This window comes from Oncorhynchus gorbuscha, linkage group LG18 (assembly GCF_021184085.1).
Source record: "Oncorhynchus gorbuscha isolate QuinsamMale2020 ecotype Even-year linkage group LG18, OgorEven_v1.0, whole genome shotgun sequence".
NCBI lineage: Eukaryota > Metazoa > Chordata > Actinopteri > Salmoniformes > Salmonidae > Oncorhynchus > Oncorhynchus gorbuscha.
The window spans coordinates 82,663,870-82,677,163 of record NC_060190.1 but is presented as its reverse complement, the minus strand read 5'-3'; the positions used below and the strand labels follow the sequence as shown (position 1 = coordinate 82,677,163).

The 13,294-nt window shown below is 49.4% G+C and overlaps 1 protein-coding gene across 2 annotated transcripts in view; it reads left to right on the top strand.

Moving 5' to 3' along the window:
• LOC124003364 (sarcolemmal membrane-associated protein-like) overlaps window positions 1-9,628 on the top strand; it is a 113,817-nt gene extending 104,189 nt beyond the window's left edge. Inside the window, exons 19-22 of one of the 2 annotated variants that reach the window (XM_046311547.1) lie at window positions 1,530-1,701; window positions 3,002-3,127; window positions 5,623-5,710; window positions 8,391-9,628. In XM_046311547.1, coding sequence (XP_046167503.1) covers window positions 1,530-1,701; window positions 3,002-3,127; window positions 5,623-5,706 — 382 coding nt within the window. In that variant the 3' untranslated portion in view covers window positions 5,707-5,710; window positions 8,391-9,628. The remainder of the gene's footprint in view (window positions 1-1,529; window positions 1,702-3,001; window positions 3,128-5,622; window positions 5,711-8,390) is intronic. The other variant, XM_046311546.1, reaches the window with a different exon arrangement.
• The last annotated feature ends 3,666 nt before the right edge of the window (window positions 9,629-13,294 follow it).

The window sequence follows — 13,294 nt, the reverse complement described above, 5'->3', positions numbered from 1 at the left end:
CTGGGTGTGAGGTAGAGGTGGCTGGGCTAGCAGGTAGTGACAGTCTGGGTGTGGGGTAGAGGTGGCTGGGCTAGCAGGTATTTAACTGTCTGGGTGTGAGGTAGAGGTGGCTGGGCTAGGAGGTATTTAACTGTCTGGGTGTGAGGTAGAGGTGGCTGGGCTAGCAGGTAGTGACAGTTTGGGTGTGAGGTAGAGGTGGCTGGGCTAGCAGGTAGTGACAGTCTGGGTGTGAGGTAGAGGTGGCTGGGCTAGCAGGTAGTGACAGTCTGGGTGTGAGGTAGAGGTGGCTGGGCTAGCAGGTAGTGACAGTCTGGGTGTGAGGTAGAGGTGGCTGGGCTAGCAGGTAGTGACAGTCTGGGTGTGAGGTAGAGGTGGCTGGGCTAGCAGGTAGTGACAGTCTGGGTGTGAGAGGTGGCTGGGCTAGCAGGTAGTGAGTCTGGGGTGGCTGGGCTAGCAGGTAGTGACAGTCTGGGTGTGAGGTAGAGGTGGCTGGGCTGACAGCTGGGTGTGAGGTAGAGGTGGCTGGGCTAGCAGGTAGTGACAGTCTGGGTGTGAGGTAGAGGTGGCTGGGCTAGCAGGTAGTGACAGTCTGGGTGTGGGGTAGAGGTGGCTGGGCTAGCAGGTAGTGACAGTCTGGGTGTGAGGTAGAGGTGGCTGGGCTAGCAGGTAGTGACAGTCTGGGTGTGAGGTAGAGGTGGCTGGGCTAGCAGGTAGTGACAGTCTGGGTGTGAGGTAGAGGTGGCTGGGCTAGCAGGTAGTGACAGTCTGGGTGTGAGGTAGAGGTGGCTGGGCTAGCAGGTAGTGACAGTCTGGGTGTGAGGTAGAGGTGGCTGGGCTGACAGTCAGGTAGTGACAGTCTGGGTGTGGGGTAGAGGTGGCTGGGCTAGCAGGTAGTGACAGTCTGGGTGTGAGGTAGAGGTGGCTGGGCTAGAGGTGGCTGGGCAGGTAGTGACAGTCTGGGTGTGAGGTAGAGGTGGCTGGGCTAGCAGGTAGTGACAGTCTGGGTGTGAGGTAGAGGTGGCTGGGCTAGCAGGTAGTGACAGTCTGGGTGTGAGGTAGAGGTGGCTGGGCTAGCAGGTAGTGAGGTAGTGACAGTCTGGGTGTGAGGTAGAGGTGGCTGGGCTAGCAGGTAGTGACAGTCTGGGTGTGAGGTAGAGGTGGCTGGGCTAGCAGGTAGTGACAGTCTGGGTGTGAGGTAGAGGTGGCTGGGCTAGCAGGTAGTGACAGTCTGGGTGTGAGGTAGAGGTGGCTGGGCTAGCAGGTAGTGACAGTCTGGGTGTGGGTAGAGGTGGCTGGGCTAGCAGGTAGTGACAGTCTGGGTGTGAGGTAGAGGTGGCTGGGCTAGCAGGTAGTGACAGTCTGGGTGTGAGGTAGAGGTATTCTGACATGATCTTCTGCTGTCCTCCCCTTGTCTTCCAGGGAGCCGACTGCCAGTCAGTAGCAGACTGAGGTGTTTCAGAAGATAGACCCTGTCTGGACTATGTCACATTTCTGGACATGGTTTTATTTTGTCTCTTTGTCCCCCTCAGTTCCAGGAAGCAGACTGCCAGTCTGAGCAGCAATCTGCAGAGTTTGGAGAAGTCCCAGGGAGAGATGCAGAGTAGACTGGGCTCACTGCAGAACCAACAGCTCCAGGACGCTAACAAGCTGGAGTCACAGCTAACCCAGGCTGCTAGCAGGACACAGAGCCTGCAGATAGAGGTATGATACAGTACACACACAGCTAACCCAGGCTGCTAGCAGGACACAGAGCCTGCAGATAGAGGTATGATACAGTACACACACAGCTAACCCAGGCTGCTAGCAGGACACAGAGCCTGCAGATAGAGGTATGATACAGGTCCCCCAGAGAGAGGTATGATACAGGTCCCCCAGAGAGAGGTATGATACAGGTCCCCCAGAGAGAGGTATGATACAGGTCCCCTAGAGAGAGGTATGATACAGGTCCCCCAGAGAGAGGTATGATACAGGTCCCCCAGAGAGTATGTATGATACAGGTCCCCAGAGAGAGGTAGATACAGAGAGGTATGATACAGGTCCCCTAGAGAGAGGTATGATACAGGTCCCCCAGAGAGAGGTATGATACAGGTCCCCCAGAGAGAGGTATGATACAGGTCCCCCAGAGAGAGGTATGATACAGGTCCCCCAGAGAGAGGTATGATACAGGTCCCCCAGAGAGAGGTATGATACAGGTCCCCCAGATAGAGGTATGATACAGGTCCCCCAGAGAGAGGTATGATACAGGTCCCCCAGAGAGAGGTATGATACAGGTCCAATACAGAGAGGTATGATACAGGTCCCCCAGAGAGAGGTATGATACAGGTCCCCCAGAGAGAGGTATGATACAGGTCCAATAGAGAGAGGTATGATACAGGTCCCCCAGAGAGAGGTATGATACAGGTCCCCCAGAGAGAGGTATGATACAGGTCCCCCAGAGAGAGGTATGATACAGGTCCCCCAGAGAGAGGTATGATACAGGTCCAATAGAGAGAGGTATGATACAGGTCCCCCAGAGAGAGGTATGATACAGGTCCCCCAGAGAGAGGTATGATACAGGTCCCCCAGAGAGAGGTATGATACAGGTCCCCCAGAGAGAGGTATGATACAGGTCCCCTAGAGAGAGGTATGATACAGGTCCAATAGAGAGAGGTATGATACAGGTCCCCCAGAGAGAGGTATGATACAGGTCCCCCAGAGAGAGGTATGATACAGGTCCCCCAGAGAGAGGTATGATACAGGTCCCCAGAGAGGTAGAGAGAGGTATGATACAGGTCCCCAATAGAGAGAGGTATGATACAGGTCCCCTAGAGAGAGGTATGATACAGGTCCCCTAGAGAGAGGTATGATACAGGTCCCCCAGAGAGAGGTATGATACAAACACGTGTATGTCACTTTCTGTTGCTTTTCTCTCTCCCCCTTCTCTCCCCCCTTCCCTCCCTTTCTATCTGTCTATTCCCTTTTCTCCCCCCTTCTCTCCTTCTATCTGTCTATCCCCCCATAGTATGAGGACACTCAGAACTTGCTGTGTGATCTGAGGAAGTGTTGTGAGAGGACTGAGCAGGAGAAACGCTCCATCAACGAGGAGCTGGAACAGTGTAAAGTTAACCTCAAACTGCTGGGCAAGAATGTGAGTAGTGAACCCCTGACCCTAAACAGAGGTCACCAATCTCTCTCTTGTCTTTGGTTCAGAGCCTGTACTGGATATGCTAAAGGAATCACAATGAGTGCTCTGGGACATCTGTGTCTGTTATGAGAACCATTCATGATGTTCCCAATTTAATATTATTTTTTGCAAGACATTTGACTGTGAGTCTTGGACAAGTCAGCATTGCCTGAGACAGAATGTCCCATAGGGCATTTGATTGTAATTTATTTCAATCAGTCAATCACACATATATCACACATATATAACTTTTAGTAGCTGTCCAGAGTGTTGGGATGCCGAAGACTATATACTAGTACCACCATTTAGAGTTCCCAGTCTGAGGGAGAGATGACCAGAATAACAAACATGAATAAATATGATATAACTACCTCTAGCCTGGGCTACATCCACCCTAATGGTGTAACTACCTCTAGCCTGGGCTACATCCACCCTAATGGTGTAACTACCTCTAGCCTGGGCTACATCCACCCTAATGGTGTAACTACCTCTAGCCTGGGCTACATCCACCCTAATGGTGTAATGAATAAATATGATATAACTACCTCTAGCCTGGGCTACATCCACCCTAATGGTGTAACTACCTCTAGCCTGGGCTCCATCCACCCTAATGGTGTAACTACATCTAGCCTGGGCTCCATCCACCCTAATGGTGTAATGAATAAATATGATATAACTACCTCTAGCCTGGGGTACATCCATCCTAATGGTGTAATGTTTTTATATCTAAGATGGCTGGTGAGCAAGCATACACATCAGGGAGTTATAACTGGTTCTCACTGCTACTAGACCTCCCTGAACAAAAATTACTCCTCTGTTCAGCTTCTAGATGTGGTGTGACATGTATCTATACGTTTATTCCCCCCTCCTGCCTCCAGTTCCCCCTCCTGCTTCCAGTTCCCCCCTCCTGCCTCCTGTTCCCCCTCCTGCCTCCAGTTCCCCCTCCTGCCTCCAGTTCCCCCTCCTGCCTCCAGTTCCCCCTCCTGCCTCCAGTTCCCCCCCTCCTCCAGTTCCCCCTCCTGCCTCCAGTTCCCCCTCCTGCCTCCAGTTCCCCCTCCTGCCTCCAGTTCCCCCTCCTGCCTCCAGTTCCCCCTCCTGCCTCCAGTTCCCCCTCCTGTTCCCCCCCCTGCCTCCAGTTCCCCCCCTCCTGTTCCCCCTCCTGCCTCCAGTTCCCCCCTCCTGCCTCCAGTTCCCCCTCCTGCCTCCAGTTCCCCCTCCTGCCTCCAGTTCCCCCTCCTGCCTCCAGTTCCCCCTCCTGCCTCCAGTTCCCCCTCCTGCCTCCAGTTCCCCCTCCCCCCCTCCTGCCTCCAGTTCCCCCTCCAGTTCCCCCTCCTGCCTCCAGTTCCCCCTCCTGCCTCCAGTTCCCCCCTCCTGCCTCCAGTTCCCCCCTCCTGCCTCCAGTTCCCCCTCCTGCCTCCCGTTCCCCCCATCCTGCCTCCTGTTCCCCCTCCTGCCTCCCAGTTCCCCCTCCTGCCTCCCGTTCCCCCCTCCTGCCTCCAGTTCCCCCCTCCTGCCTCCCGTTCCCCCCTCCTGCCTCCAGTTCCCCCCTCCTGCCTCCCGTTCCCCCCTGCTGCCTCCAGTTCCTGCCTCCAGTTCCTACCTCCAGTTCCCCCTCCTGCCTCCAGTTCCTACCTCCAGTTCCCCCTCCTGCCTCCAGTTCCTACCTCCAGTTCCCCCTCCTGCCTCCAGTTCCTACCTCCAGTTCCCCCTCCTGCCTCCAGTTCCTACCTCCAGTTCCCCCTCCTGCCTCCCGTTCCCCCCATCCTGCCTCCCAGTTCCCCCCCCTGCCTCCAGTTCCCCCCCTGCCTCCAGTCCCCCCTCCTGCCTCCAGTTCCCCCCCTCCTGCCTCCAGTTCCCCCCTCCTGCCTCCCGTTCCCCCCCTCCATTCAGGTTTTTTGTTTCCTGCCTCCCTTTCCCCCTGCTGCCTCCAGTTCCTACCTCCAGTTATTCTATTTGATTATTCTCCAGTTCCCCCCTCCTGCCCCCAGTTCCTACCTCCAGCCATTTTCCCCCTCCTGCCTTCCAGTTCCTACCTCCAGTTCCCCCTTCCTGCCTGTCATCTGTCTGTCATCTTCCAGTTCATCCTCTCCACCAATCAATCAAAGTATTTATCCCCCTTCCTGCCTCCCTGATATTCCTGAACCTCCAGTAAAACCCCCAGCTGCCTGCAGGTGTAGAAGCACGGTACCTCCAGTTCCCCCTCCTGCCTCCAGTCCCCCCAGGCTCCTGCCTCCAGTCCCCCCTGCCTGTGCCGGGTGGAGATCAGCCCCCCCCCCTAGAGAGGCCTCCAGTCCCCCCTGCCTCCAGTCCCCCCTCCTGCCGCTACTTTCCCCATGGCCCTTCCATTCAGGTTTTTTGTTTATAGAGTAGTTTTCATTTTTTAGTTGGTTTATTTTAAAATTAGCTTAAAATATTGGTTATTCTATTTGATTATTCTCTCTGATCCCTCCCTCCTTTAGCCACCCATATTGCAGCCTGTCCAGGCCATTTTCATCGGCCTTATCCCGGCCTTGCTGTATTGGTGGTTCAGCCAGTTGTGGTAGAAAGGTACACCGTGTTCCTGTTGTGTTGTCTGTCATCTGTCTGTCATCTTCATCAGTATCATCCTCTCTAACCAATCAATCAAATGTATTTATAAAGCCCTTCTTACATCAGCTGATATCTCAAAGTGCTGTACAGAAACACAGCCTAAAACCCCAAACAGCAAGCAATGCAGGTGTAGAAGCACGGTGGCTAGGAGAAAACTCCCTAGAAAGGCTTAAAACCAGGAAGAAACCTAGAGAGGAACCAGGCTATGTGGGGTGGCCAGTCCTCTTCTGCCTGTGCCGGGTGGAGATTAGAAACCTAGAGAGGAACCAGGCTATGTGGGGTGGCCAGTCCTCTTCTGGCTGTGCCGGGTGGAGATTATAACAGAACATGGCCAAGATGTTCAAATGTTCATAAATGACCAGCAGGGTCAGATAATAATAATCAGTGGTTATAGAGAGTGCAACAGGTCAGCACCTCAGAAGTAAATGTCAGTTGGCTTTTCATAGCCGATCATTGAGAGTTACAGACAGCAGGTGCCATACCTGTCTGTCTTGCCACCAGATTACTCTGGGTTCTGCGCCCTAGGCTCTGTCGCAGTCCGGATCCTCTATACTCATTGATGTCTGTCCGTGGATCACTCTATACTCATTGATGTCTAGTCTGTCTTGGATCCGGGTACTCATTGGGAGGGTTTGGATCACTCTATAGGGATGATGCCTCTGTCTCATTACGGACTGAGCTGATACCTGTCTTTCGGGCTCTATACTCATTGATGTCTGTCTGTCTTGGATCACTCTAGGTCACCAGGTGCCTGTCTGTGTTTCCTCCGACACATTGGTGCGGCTGTCTTCCGGGTCTGATGATGCTGTCTTTGTTGGAACTCTATACTCATTGATGCGTCTGTCTTGGATCACTCTATGGGTTGTGCCTGTCTGTCTTGGATCACTCTATACTCATTGATGCCTGATGCCTGTCTCTCCCGATCCCTATACTCGGGAGTTGTCTTCGATGACACAAGATAGTAATTACTAACATTTGGATACTCATTGATGGTCTGTCTAAAATAAAAATACTAGAGACAGCTGGTGCTTGGTAGAGAGTCCAAAACAGCAGGTCTGGGACAGGTAGCATGTCATTGGGAACAGGTCTTGGGTTCCATGATGTCCGTCTGAGAGAACACTCTAGAAACTGAGCATCAGCATGACCAGGTGGACTGGGGATCACTCACTCATTGATGTCATCTGTCTTAGGTAGTCTCTGATGGCTGTCTTGGTCCTAGGGCTCATTGATGTCCTCTGAGAGAGAGAAAAAAAGAGAGAATTAGATGAGAGCTGTCTTAAATTCACTCTAGGACACCGGATAAGACCGTCTGGGAACTCTATACTCATTGATATAACAAACTGACCCTAGCCCCCCGACACATAAACTACTGCAACATAAATACTGGAGGCGGAGACAGGAGGGGTCAGGAGAAACTGTACCTTCATCCTCTATCACCCCCCGACACATAGTCTTCCCCTCTAACTGCCTTCGTCAGAGTCTTCCCCTCTAACTGCCTTCGTAAGAGTCTTCCCCTCTAACTGCCTTCGTCAGAGTCTTCCTCTCTAACTGCCTTCGTCAGAGTCTTCCTCTCTAACTGCCTTCTTCAGAGTCTTCCTCTCTAACTGATGTCTGTAACCTGTCAGCATTATCATTGATGTCTATTATCATCAGTTGACTCATTGATGTCTGTCTGTCTTAAACTAACCTGTCAGCATTATCAGTCTATATTATCACTCTATACTCATTGATGCCTGATGTCTGTCTGTCTTGGATCAGTCTATACTCATTGATGTCTGTCTGTCTTGGATCACTCTATACTCATTGATGCCTGTCTGTCTTGGATCACTCTATACTCATTGATGCCTGATACTCTGTCTGTCTTGGATCACTCTATACTCATTGATGCCTGATGCCTGTCTGTCTTGGATCACTCTATACTCATTGATGTCTGTCTGTCTTGGATCACTCTATACTCATTGATGTCTGTCTGTCTTGGATCACTCTATACTCATTGATGTCCGTCTGTCTTGGATCACTCTATACTCATTGATGTCTGTCTGTCTTGGATCACTCTATACTCATTGATGTCCGTCTGTCTTGGATCACTCTATACTCATTGATGTCCGTCTGTCTTGGATCAGTCTATACTCATTGATGCCTGATGCCTGTCTGTCTTGGATCACTCTATACTCATTGATGTCCGTCTGTCTTGGATCACTCTATACTCATTGATGTCCGTCTGTCTTGGATCACTCTATACTCATTGATGTCCGTCTGTCTTGGATCACTAACACAATGCCACCAACACTTATTCTTTGGTTTCAAGTTTTTTTAGTTTGATCTTTTTGTCATTATTGCTTTATGACCATCATACTTCTGCAGCTTTTAAATGTTTTCCTGTTTTTAAAACAAATTAGCATGTATTTTTCCTTGTTCCCTCAGTCAGAACAGTCGTGTTTGATTTTCTGATAACTTAACTGGCTCTCTCCCAGTAACTGTGCCACACTGTTTCTCACTTTCCTACACCCCATCCCCCTCTATCTCTCTCTCTCTCTCTCCAACCTGTACCTGTGGCCTCAATCTCAGCCCCGGTGTAGGCTAGCTGACGGCCTAGACTAACCCAGTCTTTCTCTCTCTGTCCGTCTGTCTCCTGCAGGCCGGTTGGAGCCCCTGGATGCCAGTTGTAGCAGTGATGGTAGCAGTGATTGCTGCGGTGCTTTATCCCAACTTCTCCAAGAGCACCTCCACCTGAGACCTTACCTACTACATGTCCTCTACCACGTCTTCTTCTGGCATCTCTACCTCTGCCCACACCAATCCCCTGCCCATTTTTGATTGATTCATTAATCCATTAATTCATCTATTGATTAATTTATTACCTCTGGTCGGTTCCCCTACAGAAAGTCCCTCTGCTTTAAACTGTACAAAGTTAAACTGTATATATATAGAGAGAGAGTGATCAAGAGATCAAGAGAAGTAGTATTTCTACCGTAGATATAGGACTATTTCTAACGTAGATATAGGACTATTTCTGACTGTAAGTCGCTTTGGATAAAAGCGTCTGCTAAATGGCATATATTACAATATTAGATATAGGACTATTTCTACCGTAGATATAGGACTATTTCTACCTGTAGATATAGGACTATTTCTAACTGTAGATATAGGACTATTTCTAACGTAGATATAGGACTATTTCTACCGTAGATATAGGACTATTTCTACCGTAGATATAGGACTATTTCTACCGTAGATATAGGACTATTTCTAACGTAGATATAGGACTATTTCTAACGTAGATATAGGACTATTTCTACTGTAAATATAGGACTATTTCTAACGTAGATATAGGACTATTTCTAACGTAGATATAGGACTATTTCTAACGTAGATATAGGACTATTTCTAACGTAGATATAGTATTTATCAGCTGTTCTTAATCAGTTTGATGATGGGAATATTGGTATTATTGTTAAAGTGGCCTAAACTAGGCTTTGGTTTAGTTTTTCTGATGGGTACCTAACCTTTTATTTTTTTATTATGTCTCCAGGTTGTTTTAGCTGAGTTGACTTCCTGTGTTGTTGTTTTAGCTGAGTTGACTTCCTGTGTGGTTGTTTTAGCTGAGTTGACTTCCTGTGTGGTTGGTTTACCAGGTTGGGGTGTTAATGTTCTATTACATAACAGGGTTTATTATTAAAGCCTAATCATCAATCTGATTATTCTGAGGTCACGTCCCAAATTACACCCAGTTTACTGTATAGTGCCCTCGGCCCTGGTCAAAAGTAGTGCACTATATAGGGAATAAGGTGCCATTTGGCTGGTGTAAAGTAGTGCACTATATAGGGAATAGGGTGCCATTTGGCTGGTGTAAAGTAGTGCACTATATAGGGAATAGGGTGCCATTTGGCTGGTGTAAAGTAGTGCACTATATAGGGAATAGGGTGCCATTTGACTGGTGTAAAGTAGTGCACTATATAGGGAATAGGGTGCCATTTGGCTGGTGTAAAGTAGTGCACTATATAGGGAATAGGGTGCCATTTGGGAATCATCTTACGTTCGTTGTGCATAAGGGGTTAAGTGCCTATGGTAAGGAACAGCAGAGGTGTGTTTGTGAAGACAGTGCCACTCCTACAGAGGCAGGAACTAAAACAACAACCCAGTAATCACTTAAATAACATTGTTGGTAGATGACTATGTTCAGAGTAACTGTTATACACCACATGATGGTGCTGTATGCCTGTACTACTGTCTTGTCTCAGCTGTGTGTTGTAAACAACTAGGACTAAATCATCAGAATGTTTTCAAGAGAACACTGCAGAACATAGATGTGTCATTAAAATGGAACGTTTGATGTGCTACTTTCCATGATTTTTGGTCATTTTGGAGCTTGTTGACTTGTGTTTGTGTTCACTGGTTTGAGACTGTGGACACTGGAAGACATTATGGCCCACAAACCCCTTCAGGTTGAACGTCTATAAAGGCTCTAGTGGACTGAACCAATTGTCTGTCTCTGCTTTAAACTCTAGCCTTCTAACGCTGCTTTCTTGTCTCTGGGTTCTAGGCTCTCTGAGCTCTATCGGTTCTAGTCCCCAGCCTCTGCTCGCAGTACTTGTTGGGTTCTAGTCCTGCCTTACCTGTCTATGACATGGAGTCTACCTGTCTGTCTACCTACCTGTCTGTCTACCTGTCTCTCTGTTGGTTTCGTATCCTTGTGATCCTACCCCTTCTAAGGACAGATCAATATTCACTGAAACCCGTGTGGTTTATAATGGGGTGAAAGGGCAGAGGTGAACCTCTTGTGAACAGAGACTGGATCTGATGAGGGTTATGATGCTGAATGGGGTGAAAGGGCAGAGGTGAACCTCTTGTGAACAGAGACTGGATCTGATGAGGGTTATGATGCTGAATGTGAATCAGGAGGTGGTTGAGAGGAAGACAACCGGATGAACTGTGGGGTGAAGGAAAGCTTTAGGCTTCACCTCCTGTGTGCAGACCGAGTGCTGCCATCTCCTTTGTTCTCACTGGTTGTCTGGTTTTACCACATTACTGCCCGCCCTGTTTCTGTAAATAAACACTGAGTCAGTCCAAGAACAAACAAGCTATTCATCATATTCCACTGTGTCAATACATTGTCAACACTTTAACCCTGATCTGAACTTTTTCCCGTTGAGCCACCACCAAGCACAGGACTGAACTATTCTATCCACAGGGGGGAAGACAAACTACTCTCAAGTAGACCGGAGGATGTAACTGTTAAGGTTAACGCTGTCAGTCCTTTAACAGCCAGCAGTCCAACTTGAACAAGAGCACTGTATGTTATTCACAGTGATACCTGCAGCGTTCACGTGCCTGTCAGAACTAGGGAACGCTGAAATGTGCCTGTCAGAACTAGGGAACGCTGAAATGTGCCTGTCGGAACTAGCGAACGCTGAAATGTGCCTGTCGGAACTAGGGAACGCTGAAATGTGCCTGTCGGAACTAGGGAACGCTGAAATGTGCCTGTCAACTAGGGAACGCTGAAATGTGCCTGTCAGAACTAGGGAACGCTGAAATGTGCCTGTCGGAACTAGGGAACGCTGAAATGTGCCTGTCAGAACTAGGGAACGCTGAAATGTGCCTGTCAGAACTGAAATGTGCCTGGGAACGCTGAAATGTGCCTGTCGGAACTAGGGAACGCTGAAATGTGCCTGTCAGAACTAGGGAACGCTGAAATGTGCCTGTCGGAACTAGGGAACGCTGAAATGTGCCTGTCGGAACTAGGGAACGCTGAAATGTGCCTGTCGGAACTAGGGAACGCTGAAATGTGCCTGTCGGAACTAGGGAACGCTGAAATGTGCCTGTCGGAACTAGGGAAATGTGCCTGTCAGAACTAGGGAACGCTGAAATGTGCCTGTCGGAACTAGGGAACGCTGAAATGTGCCTGTCAACTAGGGAACGCTGAAATGTGCCTGTCAACTAGGGAACGCTGAAATGTGCCTGTCAACTAGGGAACGCTGAAATTCCTGTCGGAACTAGGGAATGCTGAAAACAGGGAACGCTGAAATGTGTAACAGGGAACGCTGAAATGTGCCTGTCAACTAGGGAACGCTGAAATGTGCCTGTCAACTAGGGAACGCTTCCTAACAGGGAGTAACAGGGGTATTGGTGATGAGTAACAGGGGTATTGGTGATGAGTAACAGGGGTATTGGTGATGAGTAACAGGGGTATTGGTGATGAGTAACAGGGGTATTGGTGATGAGTAACAGGGGTATTGGTGATGAGTAACAGGGGTATTGGTGATGAGTAACAGGGGTATCGGTGATGAGTAACAGGGGTATCGGTGATGAGTAACAGGGGTATCGGTGATGAGTAACAGGGGTATCGGTGATGAGTAACAGGGGTATCGGTGATGAGTAACGGGTATTGGTGATGAGTAACAGGGGTATCGGTGATGAGTAACAGGGGTATCGGTGATGAGTAACAGGGGTATCGGTGATGAGTAACAGGGGTATCGGTGATGAGTAACAGGGGTATCGGTGATAAGTAACAGGGGTATCGGTGACGAGTAACAGGGATATTGGTGATGAGTAACAGGCTGCTGGAGGGAGTAACAGGGGTATTGGTGATGAGTAACAGGGGTATCTGTGATGAGTAACAGGGGTATCTGTGATGAGTAAAAGGGGTATCTGTGATGAGTAACAGGGGTATCTGTGATGAGTAACAGGGGTATTGGTGATGAGTAACAGGGGTATTGGTGATGAGTAACAGGGGTATTGGTGATGAGTAACAGGGGTATTGGTGATGAGTAACAGGGGTATCGGTGATGAGTAACAGGGGTATTGGTGATGAGTAACAGGGGTATCGGTGATGAGTAACAGGCTGCTGGAGGGAGTAACAGGGGTATTGGTGATGAGTAACAGGGGTATCGGTGATGAGTAACAGGGGTATCTGTGATGAGTAACAGGGGTATTGGTGATGAGTAACAGGGGTATTGGTGATGAGTAACGGGTATTGGTGATGAGTAACAGGGGTATTGGTGATGAGTAACAGGGGTATCGGTGATGAGTAACAGGGGTATTGGTGATGAGTAACAGGGGTATCGGTGATGAGTAACAGGGATATTGGTGATGAGTAACAGGGGTATCGGTGATGAGTAACAGGCTGCTGGAGGGAGTAACAGGGGTATCGGTGATGAGTAACATGCTGCTGGAGGGAGTAACAGGGGTATCGGTGATGAGTAACAGGGGTATCTGTGATGAGTAACAGGCTGCTGGAGGGAGTAACAGGGGTATCGGTGATGAGTAACAGGGGTATCGGTGATGAGTAACAGGGGTATCGGTGATGAGTAACAGGGGTATCGGTGATGAGTAACAGGGGTATCGGTGATGAGTAACAGGGGTATCGGTGATGAGTAACAGGGGTATCGGTGATGAGTAACAGGGGTATCGGTGATGAGTAACAGGGGTATCGGTGACGAGTAACAGGGGTATCTGTGACGAGTAACAGGGGTATTGGTGATGAGTAACAGGCTGCTGGAGGGAGTAACAGGGGTATTGGTGATGAGTAACAGGCTGCTGGAG